This window comes from Lucilia sericata, unplaced genomic scaffold, assembly GCF_015586225.1.
Source record: "Lucilia sericata isolate MDLA Ls3-8-SP2 unplaced genomic scaffold, ASM1558622v1 Contig001619F_arrow, whole genome shotgun sequence".
Taxonomy (NCBI): Eukaryota; Metazoa; Arthropoda; class Insecta; order Diptera; family Calliphoridae; genus Lucilia; species Lucilia sericata.
Window position 1 is genome coordinate 31,359 of NW_023995534.1, and position 26,514 is coordinate 57,872.

Consider the following 26,514-nt stretch of genomic DNA (forward strand, 5'->3'; position numbering starts at 1 on the left):
TGTGTGGATTTTGGTGATAATAATTTTATCAACTTGTTTTTGATAACGAAATAATTAGATATATTAGAAAAAGTTTATTCGAATATTATGGTAACTACATTTATTTGATTGAGAAAAAAAACGATAAAAAACTTTATAGTTTGAAATAAGCAGAGTAGCGCAAAGGAATTGGTCAGTGATTGACTTACTGGTTAGGCCGATATATAGCTTACAAAGGTAGAACAGAAGTATTACTTGTATTGGTTACTGGGCAATGCTTTGAATTGAATTAAATTTATTTGGTAAGAAAATTTGCTCAATATGTTGGAGAAAGATTCCCAACTAACGATTACTAATATACTAATATATCTTATATATCTAATAACAAAATATCTCCCAAGGATTCAGTAGTAACTTCCGAAAGTCGAAAGAAATTATTTTATAGGAATAATATCAACTAACGAACTAATTATACCACTCGACCAAAAGGTAGGTCAATTGATTTGCTTTAGAGTAATTAGACTAATATAAAAAGGCCAAAATGAAATACACATTTAACTATTTGTCAATTACAATTCAATGGTAAAACAACGAAGAGCAAGAAAATAAAACCAATTAAAAAAGGAAACTTTTCAGCACAAAGATCAAAAAACGCTACAGCAAATGGAATTTGAGCAAACTTACAACAACTTTAAAATGCAGGACAAATGCGAAATTATAACAACTGCAGCACCACCATCATCATCATCAACAGCAGCCTGTACAGAGACTGTTCCACCACAGCAAGAAGATATATCAACAACACCTCATTGCAACCGCTGCAAAGACAAAGGTGTGAACTATTATCTGACCAACAATAATTCTCCAAAGGCCAAGTAAGTCCCACAATCTACTCCTTGTATTGCAATTATGTGTAATACCACGACGTTGAACAAACACCATTAATGACGATTTCATTTATCACCTATTTTAATGCAAGATTGCTGCGTGTCCTTATTGTAGCCTTCGCCACCATTTGCACCATTTATGTATGTCTTTTATCCTCACAACGTTATTTCAATAGTTGGGTACAGACTGTTATTGAACGCACTGATGTTCATGTGTCCGAAATTCCCTTCCCAGCCATTACCATTTGTCCTGTGAGAGGTATAAATCTGTTGCGACTGCAGAACAAGAACGGATCATTTGATACACCATCCCTACGCACCAAAAAGGAAATGCAAGAGTTTCGCTTGTTATTGCATGCTTTCAACGATGTTTTGTGGTCACCCCTCCTGGATTACGATAATGAGTTTGATGTTTTCGATTTAAAATACAATAAGAATCATCATCACATTCAAGCCCAACGTCACGATGACCACAGAAGTTTTAAAAATGCAAAGTTTTTGGAGTATTTGTCTGCGCAGGAAGAGCCTCATCCATTTTCTTTATTTGATTTGGGCAGTTTGTTGTTTTATGTAACATTCGAATGTGAGGACGTATTTGCTGAATGCACATGGCGGAGGTCAAAAATCTCCTGTTGCAATCTATTTCGTAAAATAGAAACATATAAAGGAATTTGTTATGCCTTCAATTCAATGCATGTTCAGGTAATTAAAGTTCAAATAAGAACCAAAAGAAATTTTGGAAAAAAAAAAACTAAAAGAACTTTGTGTTTATGGTGTCTTTGGTGCAATCAGGATCCAATTCCAACATGGCCTTGGGTGGTGTCTGATTCTGGCTTACAGACAGGCCTTCGGGTTTTAATAAAACGTGGCGCTATTGCAAATTATTATGAAAAAGTAGCGGTAGGTTATTTTGTGAATGATGTAATAATATTATTTTAATGAATAAGTTGTTAACAACTTATTCTCGACGTACTATATTATACGTTCCTAATGTTTAGGTTTCAACGTTTAAAGCATTAAAAATTAATTTTAAAAACATTGGTGCATTTTTACCAGGCCATGGTGCATGATCCCAACGAAATTGGAACCTCGGATATAATTTACTTAAATAGCGAAAGTGTAGTAATCACTGTAAATCCACTACGTTTTACAGCTGATTATGACATACATTCCGTGAAACCAGAACTCAGACATTGCTACTTTACGGTAAGAAGAATTTGGATTAAAAAAACAATTTGAATAATTAATATTTAGTACCTATTTTCTAGCACGAATTAAAATTATTGGGTAAAAGTCGCTCGATATGTATGCGAAATTGTCGTTTGTTATATATCGAAAGAAATTGTAATTGTACGTATATTTTACCAATGGCTGCGAGAAGTTCAAGCGACCGAGGTTCTTTGCCAATGTGTGGGGTTTCACATTTGAAATGTATCTATAAACATCGAAGTAAGTAGCAAGGAATACCTTGATTTGACTAGATTATTATAAGATTTCAGGTTCCTCATTGTAACAATAAGAAGCGCTTGTTATACCCTACACCACTTTAATGGGGAGGGTTTATTTCATTTGTGCTGATGTTTATAACGCACAAAAATATTTGGTTATACCAATCGGCTCAGAATCATTTTCTGAATCGATTTAGCTATGTCCGTCCGTCCATGTAAACTTTGTAATCAAACTACATGTCGCATACAACCGTAGCCCCCAAATAGGGCTTTTGAACTCATAATTATGTTAAATGTTCTAGTATCTCTACTAAAATCATCAAGACTTTGTTCTATAAAAGTCTAAACTATGTTGCCGATTTTCGTAATTATAGGACATCATTTGACCCTAGCCCCATACAAAGAATTGTTTTTAAAGAACACATCGACCGACAGACAGACAGACAGAAAACGACATCGCTATCAATAAAGATTCAGAAGTTTTTTAATTGAAACGTCTATCTATCTAGTAACTATCTATCTATCTATCTATCTATCTATCTATCTATCTATCTATCTATCTATCTATCCATCTATCTATCTATCTATCTATCTATCTATCTATCTATCTATCTATCTATCTATCTATCTATCTATCTATCTATCTATCTCAGAAACTTTTTAACTACATATTTTACCCTATATACAGAAAAATAAAAAAATAAAAAAATTTTACATTTTCAGGCGCCCTGCTAACCACGGGTAACTTTTTGGGCGAAAACATAGATGATGTTGAGTTTAATACAATGGATTGCAAATGTTATCCAAACTGCAACTACATACAATACAGGACCATGGTGAATACCGACAATACAGGAGAAACACATGGTAAAAATTATATCGATCTACAGGTCCAATATCAACAAGACACATTATTTTCGTATCGTTCAACTTTATGTTTCAATTTATTGGACTTGATAGGTAACTAAAGGAACTAAACAGTTTTGAATCTATAAAATTTTAAACCTAAAAATCTGTTCTAAATATGTATGTATGTTATCTTTATATGCAGTTTCATATGGAGGCATTGCTGGTCTATTTCTGGGACTTTCACTGGTTGGCATTATTGAGCTGTTGCATGATTTCATCGTTTGCTGGAAAAGACGAAAACAAATTAAACGTCTGCAAACACATGGGCAACAATATGAGAACAAGAACAACAATAACGGCGATGACGGTGAAACTCAGAAAAGGGATGTAAATTCAACAAACTAAAATGTAAAGAAAAGAAGATAACAACAAAAAAATTCAATATTCAAAGATTTCAATTCAAACACCAACAATTGTGTAGTGATTTAGTTAAAGTGGTTTCATTTATTTAGTTTTAATTTTATTTTTTACCTGCTGCAGTTGTAAGTGGAAAATTACCAGAAAAAAGGAATAAAACTACAAAAATGAATATTTATTAAGAACAATTGAAAGTGAAAAAATATTGATTTCAGTTTAATGAACAATACAGTGGTGGAAATTTAATTACGGTAAAGATTTATTTGTAAAAAAAACTAATTTTACTATAAATTCTTCTTACTTATAACAGTATGCATATTCAAAGAAATTGTTTAACAAAGCGAAAATTTCAAAATCCTAATCCGATAAAATGTTGCGTTTGTTTGAGAAAACAGAGAAATACTGTTAAAGTAATATAATCAGTTAATTTCGGATGTTTCAGATAATTTTTGGTTTGGTTCAGTTAATTCTTAAATCCCGATTTCAGAAGGTATTACCAAATTGAAAAATCTATATAAATTCCGGAAATGTGCGTCCTGTAGGTAAGTAGTAGTGTTCTATGAGTTCGGAGGTCGTGCGATCGATTTCCAGATTCCGTGAAAAGGATGCTCCGTAGTGGTGTAGGTGTATTTCTTGTTTCGTATTAGGCCGAACATATTTCGTAATATCTAGCAAATAGATTTCTTATTTCGATTGTCAAAGAAATGTTCAGTCATCTGTAAAATCAAGGTATTAGTAGAAAATTTTAAACAATTTATACTTAATTTGAACTGCAAGTGTATGCGTTTAGCAAATTACTACGGAGTGTAATGTAAATTAGTGTTTTTATCTTATACTTAAATAAAGAGAGATAAAAAGGACTCATTTAAAAATACAAAGACCAGCAGGTAGTCCCTTCTAACAAAGCCAAAACAGGTAATGAATTTATAGTTCGAAATCACAAAGGGAATAACAGTATAAATAGTCGCACTGAGAAACACCAAACCATCAGTTCCTTTTGAGCAACAGAAATAGTGACATTAAAAAATCCAAACAAAATGAAAGTTTATGCAGCCATTTGTTTATTCTTCGCTTTGGTATGTTGTAAATTTTCAAAAATAATTAAATTATATAAAAATATTAATTATATTTGTCCCCCCCCCCTTAGACCTCAGCCGAATATGTGGTGAAAACTCGTGAGAATCTCTTACAATATCGCAATGAATGTGTTGCTGAACTTCAAATTCCCGAGGCTCAAGTGGAACAGTACAAACAATGGCAATATCCCAATGATGCCACTACCCAGTGCTACTTGAAGTGTGTCTTCTCCAAATTTGGTTTGTTCGATACCACCTCCGGTTTCAATGTCGAGAATATTCACCAACAATTATTGGGCAGTCAGGCCGAAGCCAATCATGATGATGTTCTTCATGCCAAGATTGCTTCCTGCGTTGATAAGAATGAACAGGGTTCCAATGCCTGTGAATGGGCTTATCGTGGTGCCACTTGCTTCATTAAGAACAATTTGCAGTTGGTGAAACAAAGTGTTGCTCAAGCTTAGTGATATTACTTAAGAGCGTAAGATTTAGGGGGGGGGGGAGTGGTTCATTTTGTAAAACACCACAGAGCTCATTTTGAAAATATAAACAATTTGTAATCAAAAGGAGTTATGGGAGATTTATAAAATAATGGGAAACAAAGTTTTTATCATAATTACAAATTCTAAATAAATTTAGACAAAAATACAAAAAAACTAGGGCGGTCATTTGGTAAAAGACTGCAGCTCATTTTTAAGATATATTAAATACAAATTTATATTTACATCTAAAATGAGTTGCAAGAGTTTACCAAGTATATACATAATGAGGAAATAATTTTGTATTGTAATCTTTATGAATTCTAAATAAAGTTTAGACAAAAATATAAAATTGTGATTATTTATTCTTTGTGGGAAATTTGGGAGAGTATTAAAGATTTACGAATATAAAAGTTTTTTTTATTTAGCCTATTAGATTATCTATGGACTAGTACCATTAAGTAGTATTTTGATAGTCCATTAACTAGTCTGTTTATTGTAGATAAAATACTTAACATTACATTTGCAATAATACTGAATTTACCAGGCCTTGTAGTTAGCAAACCAATCATAACACTTCCTGATTTCCAACCGAACGTGAGTGACAATTTAATTCGCTTAGGTTTGAGATTACTTTAAACCAGAAAATAATAAAAGATGTTAACAAAAGATTAAGTTGATTGAAATATTTCATATTTAAAACATTTGCTACCTGATAAAGGATTTGTTGCATGCAAATATCGGTTTATATTTAAAAAGCAACGCAACATATTTATATGGTCACCTAAAATGGAAATGTCCGTAACAATTCAATAACACAGGGAAACAATTTTTTTAAACCAGAGACTTAAGCATAATTTAATAAAGGATTCAGTAACGTTAAATCAGAATTTGGTTTCAGAATTTCTCTTCACATTTAAAACTTTAAATACCCTCTTTTGCTATATTTGAGTCGTCGTGAACCACCTATATTGATAAAATCGGTTATGTCATCTGAAAGTCCAGTCTGTATACTTAAAATAAAAGTTAAATCTCTGAGATATTTTCATGCTTCTTCGATATATCTTAATCTATATTTGCTGAGATATCGTCCGATAAAGTTTTTGTCTTATAATGAAGGCAATGTCAATTGTTTGGCAATTTAAAATTTTTACAATTTTTTTAATGCTTTTCACCCGACGATATATGTATATATTTGCTTACACACTTTTACGAATCAGCTTAATAACATCTGAATTTTCAACATGAAAAAGGCCGGAATTATTTGTCATTGTAGTAAAAAGCAATTTGATGTAACATTTTACTACACTTCAGTGCAATGGACTTTAGTGAGTGTGAATGCGTTGAAATGTCAACATTATTTGGTCTCTACATATAGATTCAGTATAAGAAGAAGTTATACATATGGAAATCTATAGAAGTCGCCATAGTAAATATTAGAGCATTCAATCGATAAGGGATTATTTTATTAACCGATTAATTTTGATCGATAAGTTGCTCGAAAGTTGCCAAATTTTTTAAAATAATCAAGAAACTTATTAATTTGTTTCTATTAAATGAGAAAAGCTAGAGACATGTTTTTAGTCATAACTCCAAAAAGGGCGATTATTGATTTTATAAGCGGTTTCAAGTTTTTGCCATACTTTTTTGGACCCTTCACGTTCGAAAGAGTAATTGTAATTTTTGCAAATATAAATTTCTGAACCAATAAACAAATTTAAACGAAATGTTTTTATGAAATAACCCACCAAAAACTTGGTATTGATTTTCAATTGTCATCTCTTACCTATTAGCATACTTTTTAATGACTACAACATATTGTCCTGATTACATGGATGTAGTCTAATAATGCCTTATTAATAATGTGTTATATAAATACTTTCTAATTCATTCGAATTCTACTCTGTGAAGCTATAAGATCTATATACTTGTTTTCATACGAAATCTGTACATTAACTAATTTTTTTAATACTTGTCAGAGATTGTGGTAAGTACTTGAACTATATAAAAACATTTTATAACTGTTTTACTCGATTATACGAATAATTTGAAAATATCTGCTTATTAATCGGTTTACAGAAAATCCTGAATTATTGAATACCCTAGAAAATATTCAAATACTTTTATAGCCAACGACGATTTTAAGTTGCAGTGAAGTACATGTGAGGTGTAATGTTGCATGTTGCTGTCATATAACTTTATTTCAAACATGTATGCTCGAGGGACTCCAACATGGAAAATTATTATAATATAAATATGTATTTGAAATGACGTCTATCAGTAGGTGGCAATTTTATGAAGAAACTCCATATATACAGTAGATTCTTTTGACTGAGAGCAAACGCAATTTATGTGGTATTATATATTAAAATTGCGCTAAAGGATATGTTTAAAAATTAATACAGTAGAGCAGGAAGTGATTTCAACTTTGGACATCACAAATGTTGTTTTAATTGCCTTATACCTTAAATAAATAAAATGTTAGTTTCACCAATCATTTCTCAGGTTTTATTTTGTTATAGCAACTAACATTAAATAATTTTTTTATTTCAAGATAAGCTAAGCATTCTAAAATGTAATTCCAAATTCAGTTTAAGGAAATGAAAGTAAAATAGAAAAAAACGATAAAATATAAAAAAGTAATAATTTCACTCAATACTTTTGTCAACTTTATTTTACCCCTAAATTAATACAAATTACTATATTAACTGTTAATTGAAGTTTAATGTTCAACCCCATTGAAATTACTTCATCAAGCCAAAAAAAAAAAAAGGAAAGTAAGTATTCAATTTGCAACCATAAAATGTTTGTATTTCATCAACACTTTGATTTAGTTTTATAGTTTTAGCCAGAAGGCTAAAGTCCCTAGGGCCACTAACAGCAGACAAAGGCAACAAAATGATTTATGATAAGGAATTGGTGCGCTATAAAAGCACTAACTTTCGCCATCCCAAAGGTTTGATAACCTTTCAGCCACCAACGACCAAGGAGCAGCAGCAAGTGAGGCTAGTTGATCGCATGATACAACTAATTAAATACTTCACCAATAGTATTCATGGTGTGTGTTACATTTGGGAGAAGGACTTTCGCTGGAAAGAGCGTTTATTTTGGCTGTTCGTGGTAATTGCTGCCGTTATCACTTGCATTATCATGTACATGTCGCTGGCTAGTCGTCATAATAAGCAGCAGATTAAAACGGTGGTGAAGACCTCACAAATGCCCATTTATAAGATTAATTTTCCAGCGGTAGCCTTATGTCCCTGGGATCATGTCAATTGGTTGCGTTATAAGGCTGCGGAAGAAAAATTTCTACCACCTTATCCCGATAAAAACTTGAGGGATATTTTCTACGATGTATTACAATGCTTGGATGATATGAATCTGTCTAGACTAGACCGTTTGGCATTGCTTAAGAATCATACGATACCCAAAATTATAGATGAAATACCTCTTAACGATTTGGCCAATTTTATGGCATTTCGTTGTGATGAATTGTTTGTGGAGTGTGTCTATGACGACACAATTTATGATTGTTGTAAAATATTTGTGTCAGAACGCACCGAAAAGGGTATTTGCATGGTATTCAATTCAATGGTGTCGGAGGAGTCCAGAAAGAAAAAGGTATTTCGAAAATCATTGTCCTAATAGGGCATTTAGTAACTCAATTTTATTGCAGATAACCGATGCTTTCTATCCTTGGAAAATACGCAAAGCAGGTGAAGGTTCTGGTCTTAAATTTACACTACGCTACAATAAATCATATGAAAGGCAACAAACAACAACACAATTTGGCATCGATGTAAGTATTAATCACATTGAATGTAATAAACAATTTTAATCAACATTGTAACACAAAAAAAGGTTATGATTAAAGAGTCCGATGAATGGAGTGAGTCACTTACACATTTCTTTCTACCCAATACCAAAAGTTATTTAGCCATAACACCCACAATAACTGAAACTTCCACAAATACTAGACGTTTGTCTCCACGTAGAAGAAGGTGTATTTTTGCTGTAAGTAAAGCTTTGTTGGCATTTTTAAATCTTAGCTATAGCTATGTTTCCTTTTTCAAGGATGAAAAATCAAATCGTTATGATCGTATCGAACGTTTACCGATTAATCTATTAAATTGTTATGTTAAATGTCAACAAAAAAATTTAATTAAAATTTGCAACTGCACTTTAACCTGGTTCTTTCCAAAAGCTAGTAAGTGTTGCTTATATTTTGTGGTAAAATTAATTTAATCAAAGTTTTTACTTAGATAAAAAAGAATGCACTGTATCGGATTTTCAATGTATTTATGAAAATAGAGGTGAGTATTCTTCAATTAGTGGAGAATTAATTTAATTCTAACATTTTAATTTACAGATATATTTACTTACATTAAAAAGCCTTTTCAAGATCAATATATAATGGACTCCCGTCGAGGTCTACTCTGTGATTGTGTGGATAATTGCTATTCCTTGGTTTACTTAATTAGTTTAAATTCCAATATGTTGCCCAAGTGAGTAGTAATTGATAATTGTAATTGTGTGACTTTTAAAATTTAACATTATTTTTCAGTATAAATAACAGTTTTCCTCAAATACAAGGTGACATTTATATTGGCCAGGGAGTGGTAACAAAATATGAAGCTCGTTTGGATTATACCGTATTTGATTTGATAGCACAGTTTGGAGGCATCTTGGGTCTATCGTTGGGTGCTTCGGTACTAAGTCTGGCTGAGGTGGTTTATGCTGGCATTAAAATATTAGTGATTTTATTTGTATCGAAGCGATCACAGGCCAGAAAAATCAAACCCAAAAAACAAAAGGCAAAAACACATAAGAAATGAGTTACATATGGGCATTTCCATGAGAAGGTCTACCAAGACTGAACATATAAAAACCCTTCTAACTTTCGCATTTTTTTAAGATAATTTAACAAAATTTGATACACGGGCTTCTATTAGACTAAAGTCGGTCCATTATTTCTCTTAAGTCCCATACAACCATACTAAATAACGCTTTTGAGCTCATTATTTCGTTAAAAATACTAGTATTTCTACAAAAATCGGCAGATCTATAATTTATATGATCATCAACCGAACTGTCGATTTTTGTAATAATTGGGCCTCATTTCACCGTAGTCCCCATACAAGGTAATTTTTAAGCAAATTTCTTAAAAGTCCATAACTCTCTGAAATCGACAATTGAATTGTTGCCCAAAAAAACAACTTCTATTTTGTAGCGTTCGAACACCCTGGTTTTTAGCAATTATCTTTAAAATTAAAAATGGACCAAAATCAAACTTAAAACCAATTAGAGGGCTAATGAAAATCTATAAAAAACCCCTATTTTCAAAATTAAAATTACTTTTATTTTGACATTTTTATCACTTTAAATGTGTTTGACTGTCGCGTTCAACATTTTGGAAATGCCCATACATATGTACATTAGGGTTATAATTTTTTTAATTTCAAATTGGCCAACCCACGACATAGAGTATAAATAAATACGTCACAGTACATACGACATAACAGAGATTAAACCTTTATTTTGAAGTCGACCGATTAGACTTTAGACGACATGAAAAATTTTATAAATATAGATCTCTTCACGCTGTTATAACGTCTCAAATATGCCCAAAACGAGTTTATTTCAATATCAATAACACGATATTTTAAAACATGATGTGACGAGGAAATTCTGAGGCCATATTCGAATTCAACTCAATCCTCCAGAAAAATATTCTTTGGTCTTTGGTCGACTTTTCAAATCTAAATTCTATTAGAGATAATTTTTAAATGCTTCAAAACAATATGATTTTAAACTTAACTTTGTCTAAAGTATTTGGCTTTAAGTGTAATTTGTATGTACTATAAATGGCTTTAAAAAAGTGTCAACAAAATCCATTAATAAATAATCAACATAATTTACTTTCTACTTTTTTTAATTTTATTTATGATTCTCTTAAAATAACTTATATAAAAAACGTATATGATTCACTGTACAGGCAAACACTACTATGTAGTCCCAGCAAAATAGCAATGTTAAATAATAAACTGTTAAAATTGTTTATTAACAACATTACAGACATAATAACAGTAACTGCAGTGACGTACGCATAGCGGCGCCACTTTATATACAGTGGCAAGTAGTTGAACTAACTTAACATTACTTTACAGAAATGTAAACGAATGATTTTTTTTAAATTTTGAGGGTTGCTTTTTAATGGGATTGAAATTTTGTCGAGCACATAGATTCTAATTTTCCAAAAATATTTATGGTAATCTTTTCATGTATATGAGATGAAGTATTTTACAAAAATATGGCAAATAAAAAAAGCTTTTTATATAAAATTTATTATCTACATCGTTTTTTATTTAATTAACTATATATAGGATTAACATTCAAGTTTAGTTATAGAGATACAATGAATACTTCAATAAATGCATTTAATTAATTCAGATATATTTAACAAATGGAAGTACTTCGGTTACAACTGGTGGATAAGACATTGAACAATTTGGTTTGTGATTACTAATAGGAAGTTGTGTAGATATGTGTTCATAAACAGTTTCAGTCTTTATTTAGTTTTCACATGCTGGCGGGCGCTCATCTGGCGCCCCTTCAAGTTTTTTGGTGATTTCTTCTTGGCCAACTCAATGGCGGTACTCAAAGCAATGGCAAACTGAGCCAAATAATAAGTGGACATAATCCAAATCTAAAGAAACGAAAAATGTTACAGAACTTATTTCTGAATTTTAAAGAGATAAATAAAACATACTCTAGCATGTGGAACTTTAATTAGGAACATATCGACACCAATCAAACCATCAGAGATGACAAAGAACACACTGCCAACGGCACAGAAAATGTAAAGGAAACATTTACTGTCAACAGCACGGGCCAAAGAACGCCAGCACATTGTCAACAATAGGAAAACATAAACAGGAAGACCAATAACTAAAATCTCATCTAGATCCTTAAAAACAATGGCCACCACTGAAAAATAATTTATAAAATTAAAAAAACTAAACTTTTTAATCAATAATAATACTTACAAGCTGCGCCTGCCAAATACAAAGGTACTGCTATCAACCATTTTAATGGTTTAAAACCAAAAGCAAATATATAGCAGATTTGAGCCAAGGCAAATGAACCCATGCCATGAGGGAAGAGATCTATGTTTAGAAGCGCATCACCGCCACTCGAAAATACCAAGCCTAATAAAATAATCTGCGAATATCTATAGCTAAATAGTAGTATTAGGGGTTTAGTATTGTTTTTTAATATTATGATTTGAACTTACTCTTTGGTTAAATTAATGCCCTTTAAAATAATGTACAACATTAAGCAGAAGATTGGTGCACATTTCAATAGAGTTGTCCATAATTCACCATGTGGATCTCGTACAAAAACAAAATATATAATCACAAATACAAAAAATGGTATTAATTTTGGACCCTGGCTTTTTAACTGTAATGTAAATATTTCGGTTAATTTTAGATATCACATAAAAATACTGTAATATGTATATGAACAGGTATAATTTTGAAATATCTTAATGTAAGAGATGAGAAAAATGCAAAGAAAATTGGAATTTTGAATTAATACTAACTTTTAATGAAAATAGGTCTTAAAGTACTAGACTAGACTACAGACTAGACTATAGACTAGACTATAGAATAGACTATAGAATAGACTATAGAATAGACTATAGACTAGACTACAGACTAGACTATAGACTAGACTATAGAATAGACTATAGACTAGACTACAGACTAGACTATAGACTAGACTATAGACTAGACTATAGACTAGACTATAGACTAGACTATAGACTAGACTATAGACTAGACTATAGACTAGACTATAGACTAGACTATAGACTAGACTATAGACTAGACTATAGACTAGACTATAGACTAGACTATAGACTAGACTATAGACTAGACTATAGACTAGACTATAGACTAGACTATAGACTAGACTATAGTTTAGACTATAGACTAGACTATAGACTAGACTATAGACTAGACTATAGACTGGACTATAGACTAGACTATAGACTAGACTATAGACTAGACTATAGACTAGACTATAGACTAGACTATAGACTAGACTATAGACTAGACTAGACTATAGACTAGACTAGACTAGACTAGACTAGACTATAGACTAGACTATAGACTAGACTATAGACTAGACTATAGACTAGACTATAGACTAGACTATAGACTAGACTATAGACTAGACTATAGACTAGACTATAGACTAGACTATAGACTAGACTATAGACTAGACTATAGACTAGACTATAGACTAGACTATAGACTAGACTATAGACTAGACTATAGACTAGACTATAGACTAGACTATAGACTAGACTATAGACTAGACTATAGACTAGACTATAGACTGGACTATAGACTAGACTATAGACTAGACTATAGACCAGACTATAGACTAGACTATAGACTAGACTAGACTAGACTATAGACTAGACTAGACTAGACTAGACTAGACTATAGACTAGACTATAGACTAGACTATAGACTAGACTATAGATAGACTAGACTATAGACTAGACTATAGACTAGACTATAGACTAGACTATAGACTAGACTATAGACTAGACTATAGACTAGACTATAGACTAGACTATAGACTAGACTATAGACTAGACTATAGACTAGACTATAGACTAGACTATAGACTAGACTATAGACTAGACTATAGACTAGACTATAGACTAGACTATAGACTAGACTATAGACTAGACTATAGACTAGACTATAGACTAGACTATAGACTAGACTATAGACTAGACTATAGACTAGACTATAGACTAGACTATAGACTAGACTATAGACTAGACTATAGACTAGACTATAGACTAGACTATAGACTAGACTATAGACTAGACTATAGACTAGACTATAGACTAGACTATAGACTAGACTATAGACTAGACTATAGACTAGACTATAGACTAGACTATAGACTAGACTATAGACTAGACTATAGACTAGACTATAGACTAGACTATAGACTAGACTATAGACTAGACTATAGACTAGACTATAGACTAGACTATAGACTAGACTATAGACTAGACTAGACTATAGACTAGACTATAGACTAGACTATAGACTAGACTATAGACTAGATAGAGGACTAGACTATAGACTAGACTATAGACTCCTAGACTATTAGAATAGAACTATAGACTAGACTATAGACTATAGAATATATTTAGACTCTAGACCTAGACTATAGATCGATTAGAATATATACTAGACTATAGACTACACTATAGGCTACACAAGGCTACATCTAGACTAGACTATAGACTAGACTATAGAACTAGTCTATATAGACTATAGACTATAGGAATATAAACTGACAACTTTTTGTAATAAAGAGTTTTCTATGATTAATAAAAAAGCTTTCTTCTATTAAAGTAAGTTTTTTATAACTTTTTCATAAAAGCTTTTTCGAACAAATTTTCGAAGAATGTGAAGACATGATTTTATTCGCATTTATATTTTGACGCTTATACGATTTTAAAAGCTACTCAGGGGAATTTTACTCATATTCAAAATTATATAGATTACTTCAACTAAATATGTACAAATAAAATATCTACTTGACTGACTACTGCAATGAATTTAAAATATAGTTCAATTTGTTTTGTAAACAAAGTTCATTAGTTTAAACTGACAAATTTTGAATGCAAACTAACGGAAACAAATTCCTAAACGATAATATTGCTTATTTAAATTATTAGCGAACAATATGAAGTACACTAAAATCTACAAACTAAATCGTTTTATAACGATAAGATTAGACCACTAAGTTTTCAATTGCTACGATAACAAATCCCATAAATAAAAGCAAAAATAAAATTTAGTTGCTAAATCCATCAAAGGAATACTTTCGAACAGAAAATATAGTTATAAATAGTAAATGTAAGCTTTTTGCTTTTACAACTTAAATCCTTTAAAAGCTTTCTACTTATACATAGAAAACAGATAACACAAGATGGACAAGGTCAAGGACACTTGCGAAATGAATAAACGATGAGTATATATATAACCATTAAATGAGCTTTTTACTCACAAACGCATAAAGGGCGCGCAAGGACTTAATGCACGTAAATGCAAAGGTTGGCGGATGTACAAGCCAGAAGAGATAACAATAAAAAATGTTATTTAATGATAAATAGGAAGTGAATAAATTGTATACAGAAAACTAAATCAAATTGTGATAAAAATTATACTCAAACATGCAAAACTAAATGTTGAACTTTGACGTCTTGTTATTGAGGGCGATGAGAGGTGAAATGATGACTTACAAATTGTTTGACATCCGTCATTTTAAAGCTTCTGTGGACAGCCTCTTTTAGAATTGAAAAGCGATGCGTGCAAGGCAAATAAAAAGTAACACTAAAAACAAAAAAATTTAATAAAATTTAAGATTTTAATTTATTACATTAAAAACTTTTTTCCAATTCAATCACACCTTAAAAGCAGACAACCGACCGATACGCTTAATTGACTACAAACAACTGAGTGTTGGTAATTAGTTGATGTATTGAACAAAATGTTTCTCAAAATAAAAATAGCAATAATCTGTATGTTGTATGAGTTTTTTTTTTTGCCAGAGACAGAGCAGTTTCAATTTTTATCAACAAGAAATAAAACTCAATTGTATTTTGTTTGGCTTTCAAACATTATCGCTCCCCAGCCCCCTAAACACATAGCCCCTTGAACAGTACTACAACAAATATTTTATTATCATACCATTATCATATTATGGGCTTTAAATATTTACTCTTGTGTTTAGCTCTTTAAAAGCTACTTTGTTTAAAAATAACAGAGAATTGAAAAATAAAATGAGAAAGAATTGAAAGAGCTGGAACAAGAAGAGAGGTGGAATGAAACAAATTAAGTAAATAAACAATTCAACAGGTGATTATTATGAACATGCTTAGATTTCACTTTCTAAAAGTAAACAAACCCAAAAATATTTAAAACAAAAGCTTTTAATTAAAGCTTTATGAAAAAGCATTGACAAAAACTTGAAAATATGGCATATGCGCATAACAGTACTCTATTATTTACAGTTAAAAAGCTTGCAATGAAAAAAGCTTTTGTTCTACTGTGTTATAATTGGAATAAAAACCCACTGACACAAATGTCCCTTTAGTTCCTGTACTTCTGGCAAGTGAATAAGTTGACATTTCAAGGAATAAGAAAACCAAAGAAAATGTCCTAAACAAAGAAAGCAATAAAAATTTTAAGGTGAATTATAAATAAAAAGAAACAAATAAACAACAATTTTTATTAAAAAGTAAGTAGATTTTTACAAAATAAAAGCTAATTAAAAGAAAAATGTTCTTTATTTGTTAAGTAATCACAAATAAACTTCCGTTTTTCACAAAAACATAAAAACAATAAAAAAATACATCTCTTATTTATTGTGTGTGTATCCTTAATTTTATATTTTAATATACATACATGACCCTACTGCACTACATTTTGGTTAATGTATGTATGTGTAAATCTAATTTAACATATATGTTCGTGTGTGTGTTTTTAAGGAAATAAAATTTTTCAAATGTATTTAAATAGAAAAACCTTGTATTTTAAGTTCAGTTATTCAAAATCATTTGATTAAATTCTTAACATTGAACTTGGAATTGAAATGCATTTCATTAGAAAGGAACCTTCTTCAAATGTTATTCATTACCCTTATTCTACCCTCTATTATATCACGAATTTCAGTTCAAACTATTCATTTAATACTTAGTATACTTTTGAATTGCTCTTAGTTTCTTTTTTGTTGTGTATGTATGTCATTTTAGTCTTTTTCTTTGTACTTCAATTACTATCTTTTTTATTTCTTATGCATTCCTTTTAGATTTTTCATTGCCTGCTGCAGTTGCTGCCTGTTTGTTTGACTGACTGACTGAAGAGGCACTTGTAGACATTTACAATGGCTTGTCCTTATTTTCGTCGCACTGATTCATTGCCACGTCAACCCTCAGTGGTGGCGGAACCTTCTGCCAATTGGACTTTGGAAGATGAGGAACAACCAGATGATGCTCTTACATTAACCCATTTGCAAATGGCCATACAGCTATTGACAGCTCCTTCGGTATGGTTAATCTGAATTTTAAATTTTACTTAATTACACTGTTTTTTCTTTTGTTTTTAGAACGAGGACTTAAATACTGCTGTTACATCTTTAATTTCGAAATACAATCAAAGCTGGCCAAATATTTCAAAATTGTAAGTTTAAGACTTTTTCGAACACTAAACTACTTACGCGGGTTCAAGCGTTCGAAGTCTAGAACAAAAAATAGCTGCAATCAATCACATCTGAATGTTTAGCAAAAATACCTTATTCACACATGTCCTTAACCGAAACGAACTAAAATTCTGTGTTACAATTCCCAAACAGTTTATGAATTTAATATATATAGCAAAAATCGAATTACCGATCAGACGAGGTCAAAATTATATACTAATTATACACTTTTCAGCTCTTTTGGTCAAGAACTGTCGGAGTTAGAAGGGGGTCAAAGTTTGACATTTTGGTCGTACAGGGTTTTTTTCAAATGAGTATAGCTTTGCACCTATTTGTCCCAGCAAAAACTTTCCAAAGATGTTTAGTTAGATACATCTTCACTGTTTCCAAAAAAATAAATTCTAAGGAGTCGTTAGCTGACAGAGTGTCGTAAGCTAAAGGTTTATAGTTTTTCGCTTTCCACGCATCTAAAAAGCGCGAAAAGCGTTGCATGTAATTTGAAATTTTAAAAAAGCTTAGAGGCCAAGAAATATTACAAAATAAATACTTTATTAAAATGCGCTTATTAAATAATTTAATACACAAATTGCGTGATTAAATGTCATCACTTGTGCCTGTAGAAGTAGCGAAACTAAAAAAGAAGTAGTACACTGAAAATAATCAATGCTTAACTTTTTCATAATATTTACGAAAATTTCGTATATAATACGAAATATTATTTATTTAAAGCCTCTCCTAATTTTACGAAAATATGAAAACCTTTTTTCTCGTGAATATCAAGATGTGACATTTAACAAAAGTATAAAACTTTCATTAAATAAACGAATTTTTCTAAATTTGTTTGCATTATTCTAAAATATTTTGTACAATTTCGTATATATTACGAAAAAATTTTATGGTGCGAAACCACGAAGCATTTCGTACAAAATTTCACGTATATATTAGGCATGGATTATTTTCAGTGTACAACAGCGTAATGATTCCCTTAAGTATAATTAATTTCAGATAGGGAAGTAGTATCTATCCGTAATAAGAAAAGGTGTAAAATATGTCGAATTTTATTAGTATCACAAAAACTAATTCTCAAATTAATGAATGCTTTATGACACAAATTATATGGAAAAACTGTTTAATAATCCAAAAACAAAACCATTGATAACTTTATGAGTGCAGGGTCCTTTACCAAAAATGTTTTTTAAATTCTCAAATGTATGTATATGTATATGAATGTATACTTTCAGACGCATTGATTTGGATACTTTAAAAAATATACCCAATTATGATTATCTGGGTGATATACAAGACATACTTTTGGAAATGGATGAATCGAGTGCTAGTGAGATATTAGTACTGCTAGGTGAAGAGCTAATAATAACTTGCTGTACGGGAATCATAGAGAGAGCTTTTCGTTGCTTGGGCACCGAATTACAAGAGTTTTTGGGTTCCTTAGATGGAGTATATGATGTATTGAAATTTCAAGAGGTATGTATTTCACACAAAAAATCAAAGAATGCAATTAATGACATTTTATTTCATTCACAGGAAGAGGACTGCAGCGATACTGGCTTTGTATGTGCTGGTGATGGTGAATTAATTTTCACCTCCGAACGTCCTGTAATTGCTTGGTTGTTGTTGGGTTCTTTAAAGGCCTTGACTCGTATACTGTTTAATCTACAGGTCAATATAAAAATTGAGCCTGTGGAGGGTGATTGTCGCCGTTATCGCTATTTGTTTTCTTTGGCTAAAGACGGTCATGCTAGGGAGTCACAGGTATTGAAAGCCGAAGAACTGCCCATGCAACGTAGCAATTCTACTAGCGCTGCCGATTTATCTATGAATTCCAGCTCATTTTGCAAAGCTTTTCCTTGGCATTTTATAATGAATGAAGAATTGGAACTGGTGCAGTTGGGTATGTTTAATAAATGGAAAACTAAGAAATGTGTTTATTGAATATTTAACAAATATTTCTAGGTCGTGGTTTTAGCAAATTGTATAAACCTTTCTTAGCAGATTACGGTTGTTTAGCTACCACCTATTTTGATTTTAAACGTCCCAAGGGTTTAAACATGAAGTTTAGAGACATTGTACGCCGTACTTACACACCCTTTTTAATTGCTTTAAAAAATCCTCCTGATGTACAGGAATTTACAGCTAAAGTAGGTGTAATCTAAATAAAAGTAATTTCTCTTAACTTTCCTTTAATATTTACTTCAAGGGCCTGGAAATCAAGGGTCAAATGGTGCACTGTCCCGAATCAAATTCTTTACTCTTTATGGGTTCTCCATTTTTGGATGGTTTAGATGGCTTGACCTGCAATGGTCTTTTCATCTCCGATATACCATTACATGATGCTACACGCGAAGTGATTCTAGTGGGAGAACAGGCTAGGGCTCAAGATGGTTTACGCAGGCGTATGGATAAACTTAAGAGTTCTATAGAAGAGGCCAATGCGGCTGTAACCAAGGAACGTAAGAAGAATGTCAGTCTTTTGCATTTGATTTTCCCAGCCGAAATTGCTGAACGTTTATGGTTGGGTGCTAGCATTGATGCCAAGACCTATCCCGATGTCACCATACTCTTCAGCGACATTGTGGGCTTCACCAGCATTTGTTCTCGTGCTACACCCTTTATGGTCATCAGTATGCTGGAAAGTTTATACAAAGATTTCGATGAATTTTGTGACATGTTCGATGTTTACAAAGTGGAGACTATAGGCGATGCCTATTGTGTGGCCAGTGGTCTACACCGAGCTTCCATCTATGATGCTCACAAGGTGGCTTGGATGGCTTTGAAAATGGTGGATGCCTGTTCCAGGCAAATAACCCATGATGGTGAGCAAATCAAAATGCGTATAGGTTTACATACTGGAACTGTTTTGGCGGGAGTTGTGGGACGCAAAATGCCACGTTACTGTTTGTTTGGTCATAATGTTACTATTGCCAATAAGTTTGAGTCGGGCAGTGAGGCTTGTAAAATTAATGTTAGCCCCACCACAAGAGAGTAAGTTGTTAATGTTAATCTTCCCAGAGGGCTAAATTTATATTTCTTATTTTTTTAACAGATGGCTTATTAAGCATCCCGGATTTGATTTCAACTTACAACCCCGTGATCCCTCTTGCCTACCAAAGGAATTTTTCAATGCCGGCAATGGCACCTGTTACTTTTTGGAAAAATATCGTCATCCTTCTATGGATGAGAGTCTACCCCTGGACGATCATATTACCGCGGCCATGAAATCTATAACAACTTCAGCAAATTAATATTAAAGCGTTCATTGTTATTCGATTAAGGAAAATCTCAAAAATTAGCTTTATTTAAGAACTTAATGTTATGGAATTGGTATTGAATCAATCAATTAATCCTTGCTCACTTATACCACTTTCTGGTTAATTTCTTTTAAGTTCTCACTTAACTTCAGCATGTATTTTAGTGACAAGAACTTGCATGTATTCAAATTAAAACCAAGTGTTTGTTAATTTAAAATAAAAATAAAATAATACTAATTTATTCAATAAATCACGATAAATTACATGTCAATAATTTCTCGATATTTCATCTCTCAATTTGTAAACTTTATCGTAGACCGGACTTTGAGACTTTAAACACTTTTGCAATTCCCAAACCAAGTTACCAGAGTAGTATTTATCATATTTTGCATTGGCACGATGGCTGCAGTTTCGCACTACGTCTCGGGATTCTGTCGAATCTTCAAGGGCTTCTTGGTAACTCAAGTTGATTTCAGGCTCCTAAAACCAAAATAATTTTTCATTAACCATTTTGAAACCTCCGCCCAAATAACTTAAACTTACATCAATTCTGCCATAAGCATCCAAATAGCGAATATTTTCAAAAATACACTGCAGTTTATCTTTATACTCAGTTAGCAGGGAAACCTCTTCATCATTAGATGTTTCTTTAGCCATAACATTTTCTGCCTTAATAAAATCACAAAATTCCGTAGCCGACTGACCAATTTTTTTACTCAGCTTAGGCTTAAAATGAAAACCATATTATTTAATGTGATCTATAGAAAATATTTGCACTTACATCCTCCTTTTTCCAAGTACTATTTGTAGTAAAAGTATATTCGAATAATTCCAAACAATTATTGCGAAATTCCATTAATTTGCGATAAGTATCTGTACATTTACCACTAAGCGGTTCACTAAAATCAAATCTATCCAAACAGGTGTCTTCCTCAAAGGCCTCTTCAATTTTATCCCAAATATCAATAAACTTTCTGCTCTATTTTATATGTAAATAATATTCAGATTTAAAATTTGTAGTTAAAAACTATAAACTTACATTTAAACCTCTTGTTTTTAAATCCATTAAACCCATTCTATAAAGAAAACAATGCAAAAAACATTGAGTCTCGGGAGAGTCCCCATAATTGATTGTATCAGCCTGGGGATACTGCTGCAAACACCTGAGACGAGCATGACGTATAAGAGCTTCGCTTAAATTGGAATTCTATAATTTTGAAATACATGTTCAAAACAAAGTTATAAGAATAATAACGTATGACATTAATTTACCCTTAGTTCCCCTGATTCTTGACAGTAGTTAGTGTCCACACTTGTTGCTAACAAGATGACCAATATTTTGAACACGTTTTTATAAGCCATATTGCACTTTTATGCGTCATTAATTTATTTCCTTTTATTTTGTAACTTTTTTTTAATTTCAATTACTTTGCTGATCTAATTTATATGTTAAGTATTCTAGAGTTTTATCTATCTGATGGTTGTTTATATTCTGTTACCGTTTCTTTTCTGTACTTTTTTTTCGTTTGATAAGAACTGGCGTTGTTGATTGCGTATGTCTGGTACGTTTGCATTTCAGAACAAAACAAAACATTTTTTATTGGCCTTAATCAAATGGAGGAACAACGTATGAATGTATCTCTTTTAACGCCAACATTGATATAAATTTACGAGCAATTGAACAGTGAGTAAGAACCTACGATTCTCTTGAGAATGTTTCCCTTAAATATTAGTTGTATTTCAAAAGCGAGTTACTATTGTGACTCAGATAAGGTGGATAAAGATATTAAAAAAATGTTGGTGTAGTAAAGGTCGAATACGAAATACCCTTTTTCTTCACCGGAAAAATTATAAACGAAGTACTTCCAAAATAATGATATTATAATCACTTTAAAAATATCACTGAAGGAAGAAGTGTTTTATAAAATTGTTGGCTATATTTGATACGTTATAACGTTTATATATAAAGTTGACAAGTCCAATCTGTCTACTTTAAAATAAAAGTTGTACCTCTCGCTTCTTCGAGATATCTTAACTATAAATTAAAAAATATATATATTTTACGGCAATAATTTAAACGGACGATATCTCAACAAATACAATAGATTTTTAAACACTTCAAAAAGTAACCAGTAAAAATGTATAGTCGGACATGGCCCACCATAAGATACCCTACACCAGTGAGTATGTTAAAAATGTGGATTATGTCTTTAATAATAAATCATTTTACATTAACTCCGAAATATTTTAACATTTTATTGTCAAATAATTGATTTTCTGAAAGGGGTAGAGATAGGGAGTAAAAGATAATATGGTCCTATCCGTCTAAACTTTGATAGAGCGATTTACTATGACATTAAAGTTATTTATGCAGAATTTCATCTTAATACTGGGGTACAATTTTCACCTTCAGGTCATTTTCTAAAGGAAGCTAGGTCCTTACGAAAATCGGCAGTATCGTTTAGTCTTATATTAAACTACGATTTGACGATTTTTGTAAAGATTATCTTGAAAATTGCGACCTGTAGCATGCGCACAAGGACATACAGACGGACATAGCTTATTCGACTCAAAAAGTGATTCTGAGCCGATGATATAACCCATTTTAGAAGGTTTTCGCGCTACCAAAAACGGGTTCTTTCAATGTTTAGTACACGATACCTTTAAAACCTGATGTGATGGAAAATCTTAAAACCAGATTTAGATTCAGCTCAATCCTTTAGAATCGTTGTGTTTTTTTGGGTAAAAAATTGGTTGAAATAACTTCAAAATTCTCAGATCAAATTATTTAAGATTTATTATAGACTAATAACTAGAAAATAATTTATTTATTCTTTTAATTTTATAAATATTTTATTTTCAAATTTTACGCTTGTTGTTGTTGGGCAGCTTCGTGACGTTGTTTAATATAATTTTTTACTTTGTCACCAATAACACTGCTCATCAAACAACCATGAACTTCAAAAGCAGCCACATCATTGGCCTTATCACCCTTGGGATATTTGGCAATACAATCTTCGGCCAATTTCTTAACTTCTTCTTCATCCATGTCCATTTTGAATTGTTTGGCAATACGATCGGCATGATAACCCTGATGAGAACAGAAGATGCCCATTTTCACAGCGGTGCAGAGAAGATATTGGCGAACGGGTTCCTCATTGGGAAAATCAAAATTCTTCATTTTATTCATTTGTTCAGGGGTGAGAGGATGTTCACTTAAGCATTCGTGACGTATAACTTTGAGTTGTTCGCTATTTTTTACGGTCCATTCTTCGGCACAAACCTGTGGATTTTTATTTTTTTTTTACTATTAATATGTTTATTAAGGTAATTTTCAATTGATTTCTTTACTTACACAGGCCACTAACGCTAAAATTGCAACAAATATTTTCATTTTGGATTTATTTTTCTTTTAATTTTATACTGCACTTTCGGAACACAAACAACCTTTGCCAACAACGATTACTACTTGAGTGATTAAAATCTGCTGTGGACGATATTTTATATACATATGCTTTTAGTCTAAGTTTTAAAAACATAATAGACACGTCTGTCCATATATAAGTTACTGATAATACTATACATATATTTATAGATATGTACGTGTGGTTTACTTATACAAACATACTTAGGGTCCAAATGCCAGCTTAAAACGGGCAGAGGTAATACGAGCTAATAATATTGATAAGAAGTGTAGCACCGAATACTAGATGTAGAATATATACATACAATAGAAGAACGCCTAATATTAAAACTAAACACCAGTGATGATTTTCAATAAAAATATAATTTTAAAAGTATTTTTGTTTATTTTCTTATATTCGGTAGGTCACAACCGATAACGCCAAGATTAAAACGGGTGCTTGAACGTTTTCTATCAAATAAATATATGTATGTAACTATATAAATATTCTAACACAAGTCCATAGATATGTATGTATATAAAACCGTGCATTCACTTTAAGTTTTTCTAAACTGATTTTGATAAGAAATGTTTGTTTATGTTTTGACGACAGAACGACTGACGATCCAGCCGGCTTCTGTAAATATTATGACATTAGTAATTTTTCCATATGTTTCTTTGTTGCTTCTAATCAATGCATTAGATAGAATGAGTTGTCACTTTTAATTGCGGAAAAAATTGAAATGCAATTGTTAAAGCAAAAATAAAATACTAAAAAAAATAACATTAATAATTTTTATTATTAACTAAAATACGTTTATTAATTTTTAAATTTTTTATTTCTACATAATTTTTTTCTAATAATTTTAAGCACTTTCATGACGTTTCTTCAAATAGTCCTTGATTTTATCGCCAACGACAGTGCTCATAAAACAAGTATGATTTTCAAAAGCGACAACATCGTGGGGTTTATCGCCCCTGGGGTTTTTGGCTACACAATCATCGGCCAATTTCTTCACTTCTTCCTCATCCAAGTCCATTTTAAATTGTTTAGCAATACGATCGGTATGATAGCCCATGTGAGTACAGTAGATGCCCATTTTCACGGCGGAACAGAGAAGATATTGGCGAACACCTTACTCATTGGGGAATTCGAAATTTGACATTTTGTTCATTTGTTCAGTGGTAAGAGGATGTTCTTTTAAGCATTCATTGCGAATTTCCTTAAGCTGTGCGCCAGTTTTAACCGTCCATTCTTCGGCCGAAACCTATGACAGGAATTTTTATATAATATTATTTATTTTATAACTTATATTTTAATTTCAGTCTATAAATTAACATAGTTTTACTTACACAGGCCACTAAAGCTAAAACTGCCAAAAATACTTTCATTTTTGTTTTATGAAAAAATACGAACAACCTTTTGGAAACAAAATGACCAGTTGACTGATTAAGTCCGTTCTGATCGATGTTTTATATAGCAGATTTTTTTCGAAATTTAATTTAACCCTTAGACATGTCCGTCCAATATTTGCTGATAATAGTTTTGATAATTTAATTTTAAATAAACATCTGTACGTTTACGATTTATTTGAGCTGCAAATATCTGCTCAAAATAGGCAGAGGTAAATTGAGCTAAAATTCATAAGACAACTAAAGCTTAGGTTATTAAATCGTTTACGTTGACGTTATAGAACGTTTTTCAATAACGTTGAAGTTACTTTCAGACGATAATGATAATGAATTAACCAATTGCACAATAACAAAAATATAAATCCACAAATGCGACTGAAACACAGCAAAAACTTATCAATATTGGTGCTAAGTGGAAAAACTTACTTTTTAGATGAATACCCACTTATTATTGTTCGACGAGACCAACAAATAATTGGTTACAAATGTGCCTACCCGACTTTCTGGTTTTAGCATAAAAGTATAAATCAATAACTGGTGATATCAACTACGGTTTGAACCACTTTTTTCTTGTATTCCAGTATAACTATTTAGACAATTGGTTACAAATCCTATTCAACAAAATGAAATGTTATTGAATGACAACCACTTATTACCCAGTAATGTATGAAATAAATACATTACTCATTACCAAAATTCAAAAATTTGCTGCTGGGAAGTAAAGTATGAGCTCGTCTTTATCTGCCGGTTTTGATAAGAACTAGTATTTATTTAATTATGTTTTGTCTACTAAACGATAGACCTTTTTAAACTATTAATTTGTTTTTATGACTCCTAAGTACTAGAGGTCAAATTTAGGACCAATAACACGAACTGGTCCCAGCTAGTTATAAATATTTAAATTTTTAATCATTAAGACTAATTAAATTAAAATTAAGTCCAACAAAAATCAATGTATACTTTTCGAAAGGATTGAGTACTGAAGCCAAATCTGAGA

At 31.4% G+C, this 26,514-nt stretch overlaps 8 protein-coding genes across 9 annotated transcripts; 4 read left to right on the forward strand and 4 right to left on the reverse strand.

Annotated features, from left to right (window-relative positions):
* The first annotated feature begins 675 nt into the window (after positions 1–675).
* LOC119612166 (pickpocket protein 19) lies at positions 676–3,621 on the forward strand. Its single transcript, XM_037967894.1, has 7 exons — positions 676–854; positions 959–1,568; positions 1,659–1,766; positions 1,923–2,072; positions 2,135–2,315; positions 3,038–3,274; positions 3,366–3,621. Exons 1-7 carry the CDS (start codon positions 676–678, stop codon positions 3,566–3,568), a joined length of 1,668 nt encoding a protein of 555 aa, XP_037823822.1. The 3' UTR covers positions 3,569–3,621.
* Positions 3,622–4,580: 959 nt separating this feature from the next.
* LOC119612175 (general odorant-binding protein 99a) lies at positions 4,581–5,214 on the forward strand. Its single transcript, XM_037967905.1, has 2 exons — positions 4,581–4,656; positions 4,728–5,214. Exons 1-2 carry the CDS (start codon positions 4,618–4,620, stop codon positions 5,118–5,120), a joined length of 432 nt encoding a protein of 143 aa, XP_037823833.1. The 5' UTR covers positions 4,581–4,617; the 3' UTR covers positions 5,121–5,214.
* Positions 5,215–8,033: 2,819 nt separating this feature from the next.
* Positions 8,034–9,970, forward strand: LOC119612167 (pickpocket protein 19). Its single transcript, XM_037967895.1, has 7 exons — positions 8,034–8,756; positions 8,812–8,934; positions 8,997–9,149; positions 9,210–9,342; positions 9,398–9,448; positions 9,505–9,640; positions 9,700–9,970. Exons 1-7 carry the CDS (start codon positions 8,034–8,036, stop codon positions 9,968–9,970), a joined length of 1,590 nt encoding a protein of 529 aa, XP_037823823.1.
* Positions 9,971–11,463: 1,493 nt separating this feature from the next.
* Positions 11,464–15,719, reverse strand: LOC119612182 (lysoplasmalogenase-like protein TMEM86A). The gene is made up of 6 exons (XM_037967913.1): positions 15,645–15,719; positions 15,478–15,568; positions 12,430–12,596; positions 12,182–12,372; positions 11,905–12,122; positions 11,464–11,841 (listed from the first exon to the last, which is right to left on the reverse strand). The coding sequence occupies exons 2-6, from the start codon at positions 15,496–15,498 to the stop codon at positions 11,704–11,706; spliced, it is 735 nt and encodes a 244-aa protein (XP_037823841.1). The 5' UTR covers positions 15,499–15,568; positions 15,645–15,719; the 3' UTR covers positions 11,464–11,703.
* Positions 15,720–16,320: 601 nt separating this feature from the next.
* Positions 16,321–20,968, forward strand: LOC119612178 (head-specific guanylate cyclase). Its single transcript, XM_037967909.1, has 8 exons — positions 16,321–16,475; positions 17,046–17,282; positions 17,343–17,416; positions 18,677–18,917; positions 18,978–19,344; positions 19,407–19,591; positions 19,651–20,435; positions 20,497–20,968. Exons 2-8 carry the CDS (start codon positions 17,121–17,123, stop codon positions 20,693–20,695), a joined length of 2,013 nt encoding a protein of 670 aa, XP_037823837.1. The 5' UTR covers positions 16,321–16,475; positions 17,046–17,120; the 3' UTR covers positions 20,696–20,968.
* LOC119612179 lies at positions 20,908–22,351 on the reverse strand. The gene is made up of 5 exons (XM_037967910.1): positions 21,974–22,351; positions 21,741–21,908; positions 21,483–21,680; positions 21,245–21,427; positions 20,908–21,181 (listed from the first exon to the last, which is right to left on the reverse strand). The coding sequence occupies exons 1-5, from the start codon at positions 22,061–22,063 to the stop codon at positions 20,969–20,971; spliced, it is 852 nt and encodes a 283-aa protein (XP_037823838.1). The 5' UTR covers positions 22,064–22,351; the 3' UTR covers positions 20,908–20,968.
* A 1,129-nt stretch (positions 22,352–23,480) lies between these two features.
* Positions 23,481–24,284, reverse strand: LOC119612170. Its single transcript, XM_037967898.1, has 2 exons — positions 24,057–24,284; positions 23,481–23,984 (listed from the first exon to the last, which is right to left on the reverse strand). Exons 1-2 carry the CDS (start codon positions 24,093–24,095, stop codon positions 23,568–23,570), a joined length of 456 nt encoding a protein of 151 aa, XP_037823826.1. The 5' UTR covers positions 24,096–24,284; the 3' UTR covers positions 23,481–23,567.
* A 632-nt stretch (positions 24,285–24,916) lies between these two features.
* Positions 24,917–25,647, reverse strand: LOC119612174 (general odorant-binding protein 99a-like). 2 transcript variants are annotated; one of them, XM_037967903.1, is made up of 2 exons: positions 25,458–25,647; positions 24,917–25,372 (listed from the first exon to the last, which is right to left on the reverse strand). In XM_037967903.1, the coding sequence occupies exon 2, from the start codon at positions 25,202–25,204 to the stop codon at positions 24,971–24,973; it is 234 nt and encodes a 77-aa protein (XP_037823831.1). In that variant the 5' UTR covers positions 25,205–25,372; positions 25,458–25,647; the 3' UTR covers positions 24,917–24,970. The 2 variants fall into 2 exon arrangements, with proteins under 2 accessions (XP_037823831.1, XP_037823832.1); XM_037967904.1 differs by having other exon boundaries at positions 25,041–25,372.
* Between the last annotated feature and the right edge of the window lie 867 nt (positions 25,648–26,514).

Coding starts and splice junctions, on each gene's coding strand:
- LOC119612179 (XM_037967910.1), bottom strand. CDS start 22,063: ATGGCTTATAAAAACGTGTTCAAAATATTGGTCATCTTGTTAGCAACA. Junction 21,909..21,973: donor AAGAATCAGGGGAACTAAGG/GTAAATTAATGT, acceptor TCAAAATTATAG/AATTCCAATTTAAGCGAAGC. Junction 21,428..21,482: donor GTACTTGGAAAAAGGAGGAT/GTAAGTGCAAAT, acceptor TTTCATTTTAAG/CCTAAGCTGAGTAAAAAAAT.
- LOC119612182 (XM_037967913.1), bottom strand. CDS start 15,498: ATGACGGATGTCAAACAATTT. Junction 12,597..15,477: donor TGACGGATGTCAAACAATTT/GTAAGTCATCAT, acceptor TTTACATTACAG/TTAAAAAGCCAGGGTCCAAA. Junction 12,123..12,181: donor GTATTTGGCAGGCGCAGCTT/GTAAGTATTATT, acceptor ATTATTTTTCAG/TGGTGGCCATTGTTTTTAAG.
- LOC119612170 (XM_037967898.1), bottom strand. CDS start 24,095: ATGAAAATATTTGTTGCAATTTTAGCGTTAGTGGCCTGT. Junction 23,985..24,056: donor TTTTAGCGTTAGTGGCCTGT/GTAAGTAAAGAA, acceptor AAAAATCCACAG/GTTTGTGCCGAAGAATGGAC.
- LOC119612178 (XM_037967909.1), top strand. CDS start 17,121: ATGGCTTGTCCTTATTTTCGTCGCACTGATTCATTGCCACGTCAACCC. Junction 19,345..19,406: donor ATTGGAACTGGTGCAGTTGG/GTATGTTTAATA, acceptor AAATATTTCTAG/GTCGTGGTTTTAGCAAATTG. Junction 19,592..19,650: donor TACAGGAATTTACAGCTAAA/GTAGGTGTAATC, acceptor ATTTACTTCAAG/GGCCTGGAAATCAAGGGTCA.
- LOC119612166 (XM_037967894.1), top strand. CDS start 676: ATGCAGGACAAATGCGAAATTATAACAACTGCAGCACCACCATCATCA. Junction 2,316..3,037: donor ATGTATCTATAAACATCGAA/GTAAGTAGCAAG, acceptor TTACATTTTCAG/GCGCCCTGCTAACCACGGGT. Junction 3,275..3,365: donor CAATTTATTGGACTTGATAG/GTAACTAAAGGA, acceptor CTTTATATGCAG/TTTCATATGGAGGCATTGCT.
- LOC119612167 (XM_037967895.1), top strand. CDS start 8,034: ATGATTTATGATAAGGAATTGGTGCGCTATAAAAGCACTAACTTTCGC. Junction 8,757..8,811: donor AGGAGTCCAGAAAGAAAAAG/GTATTTCGAAAA, acceptor ATTTTATTGCAG/ATAACCGATGCTTTCTATCC. Junction 8,935..8,996: donor CAACACAATTTGGCATCGAT/GTAAGTATTAAT, acceptor ACACAAAAAAAG/GTTATGATTAAAGAGTCCGA.
- LOC119612175 (XM_037967905.1), top strand. CDS start 4,618: ATGAAAGTTTATGCAGCCATTTGTTTATTCTTCGCTTTG. Junction 4,657..4,727: donor TTTGTTTATTCTTCGCTTTG/GTATGTTGTAAA, acceptor CCCCCCCCTTAG/ACCTCAGCCGAATATGTGGT.
- LOC119612174 (XM_037967903.1), bottom strand. CDS start 25,204: ATGGGCATCTACTGTACTCACATGGGCTATCATACCGATCGTATTGCT.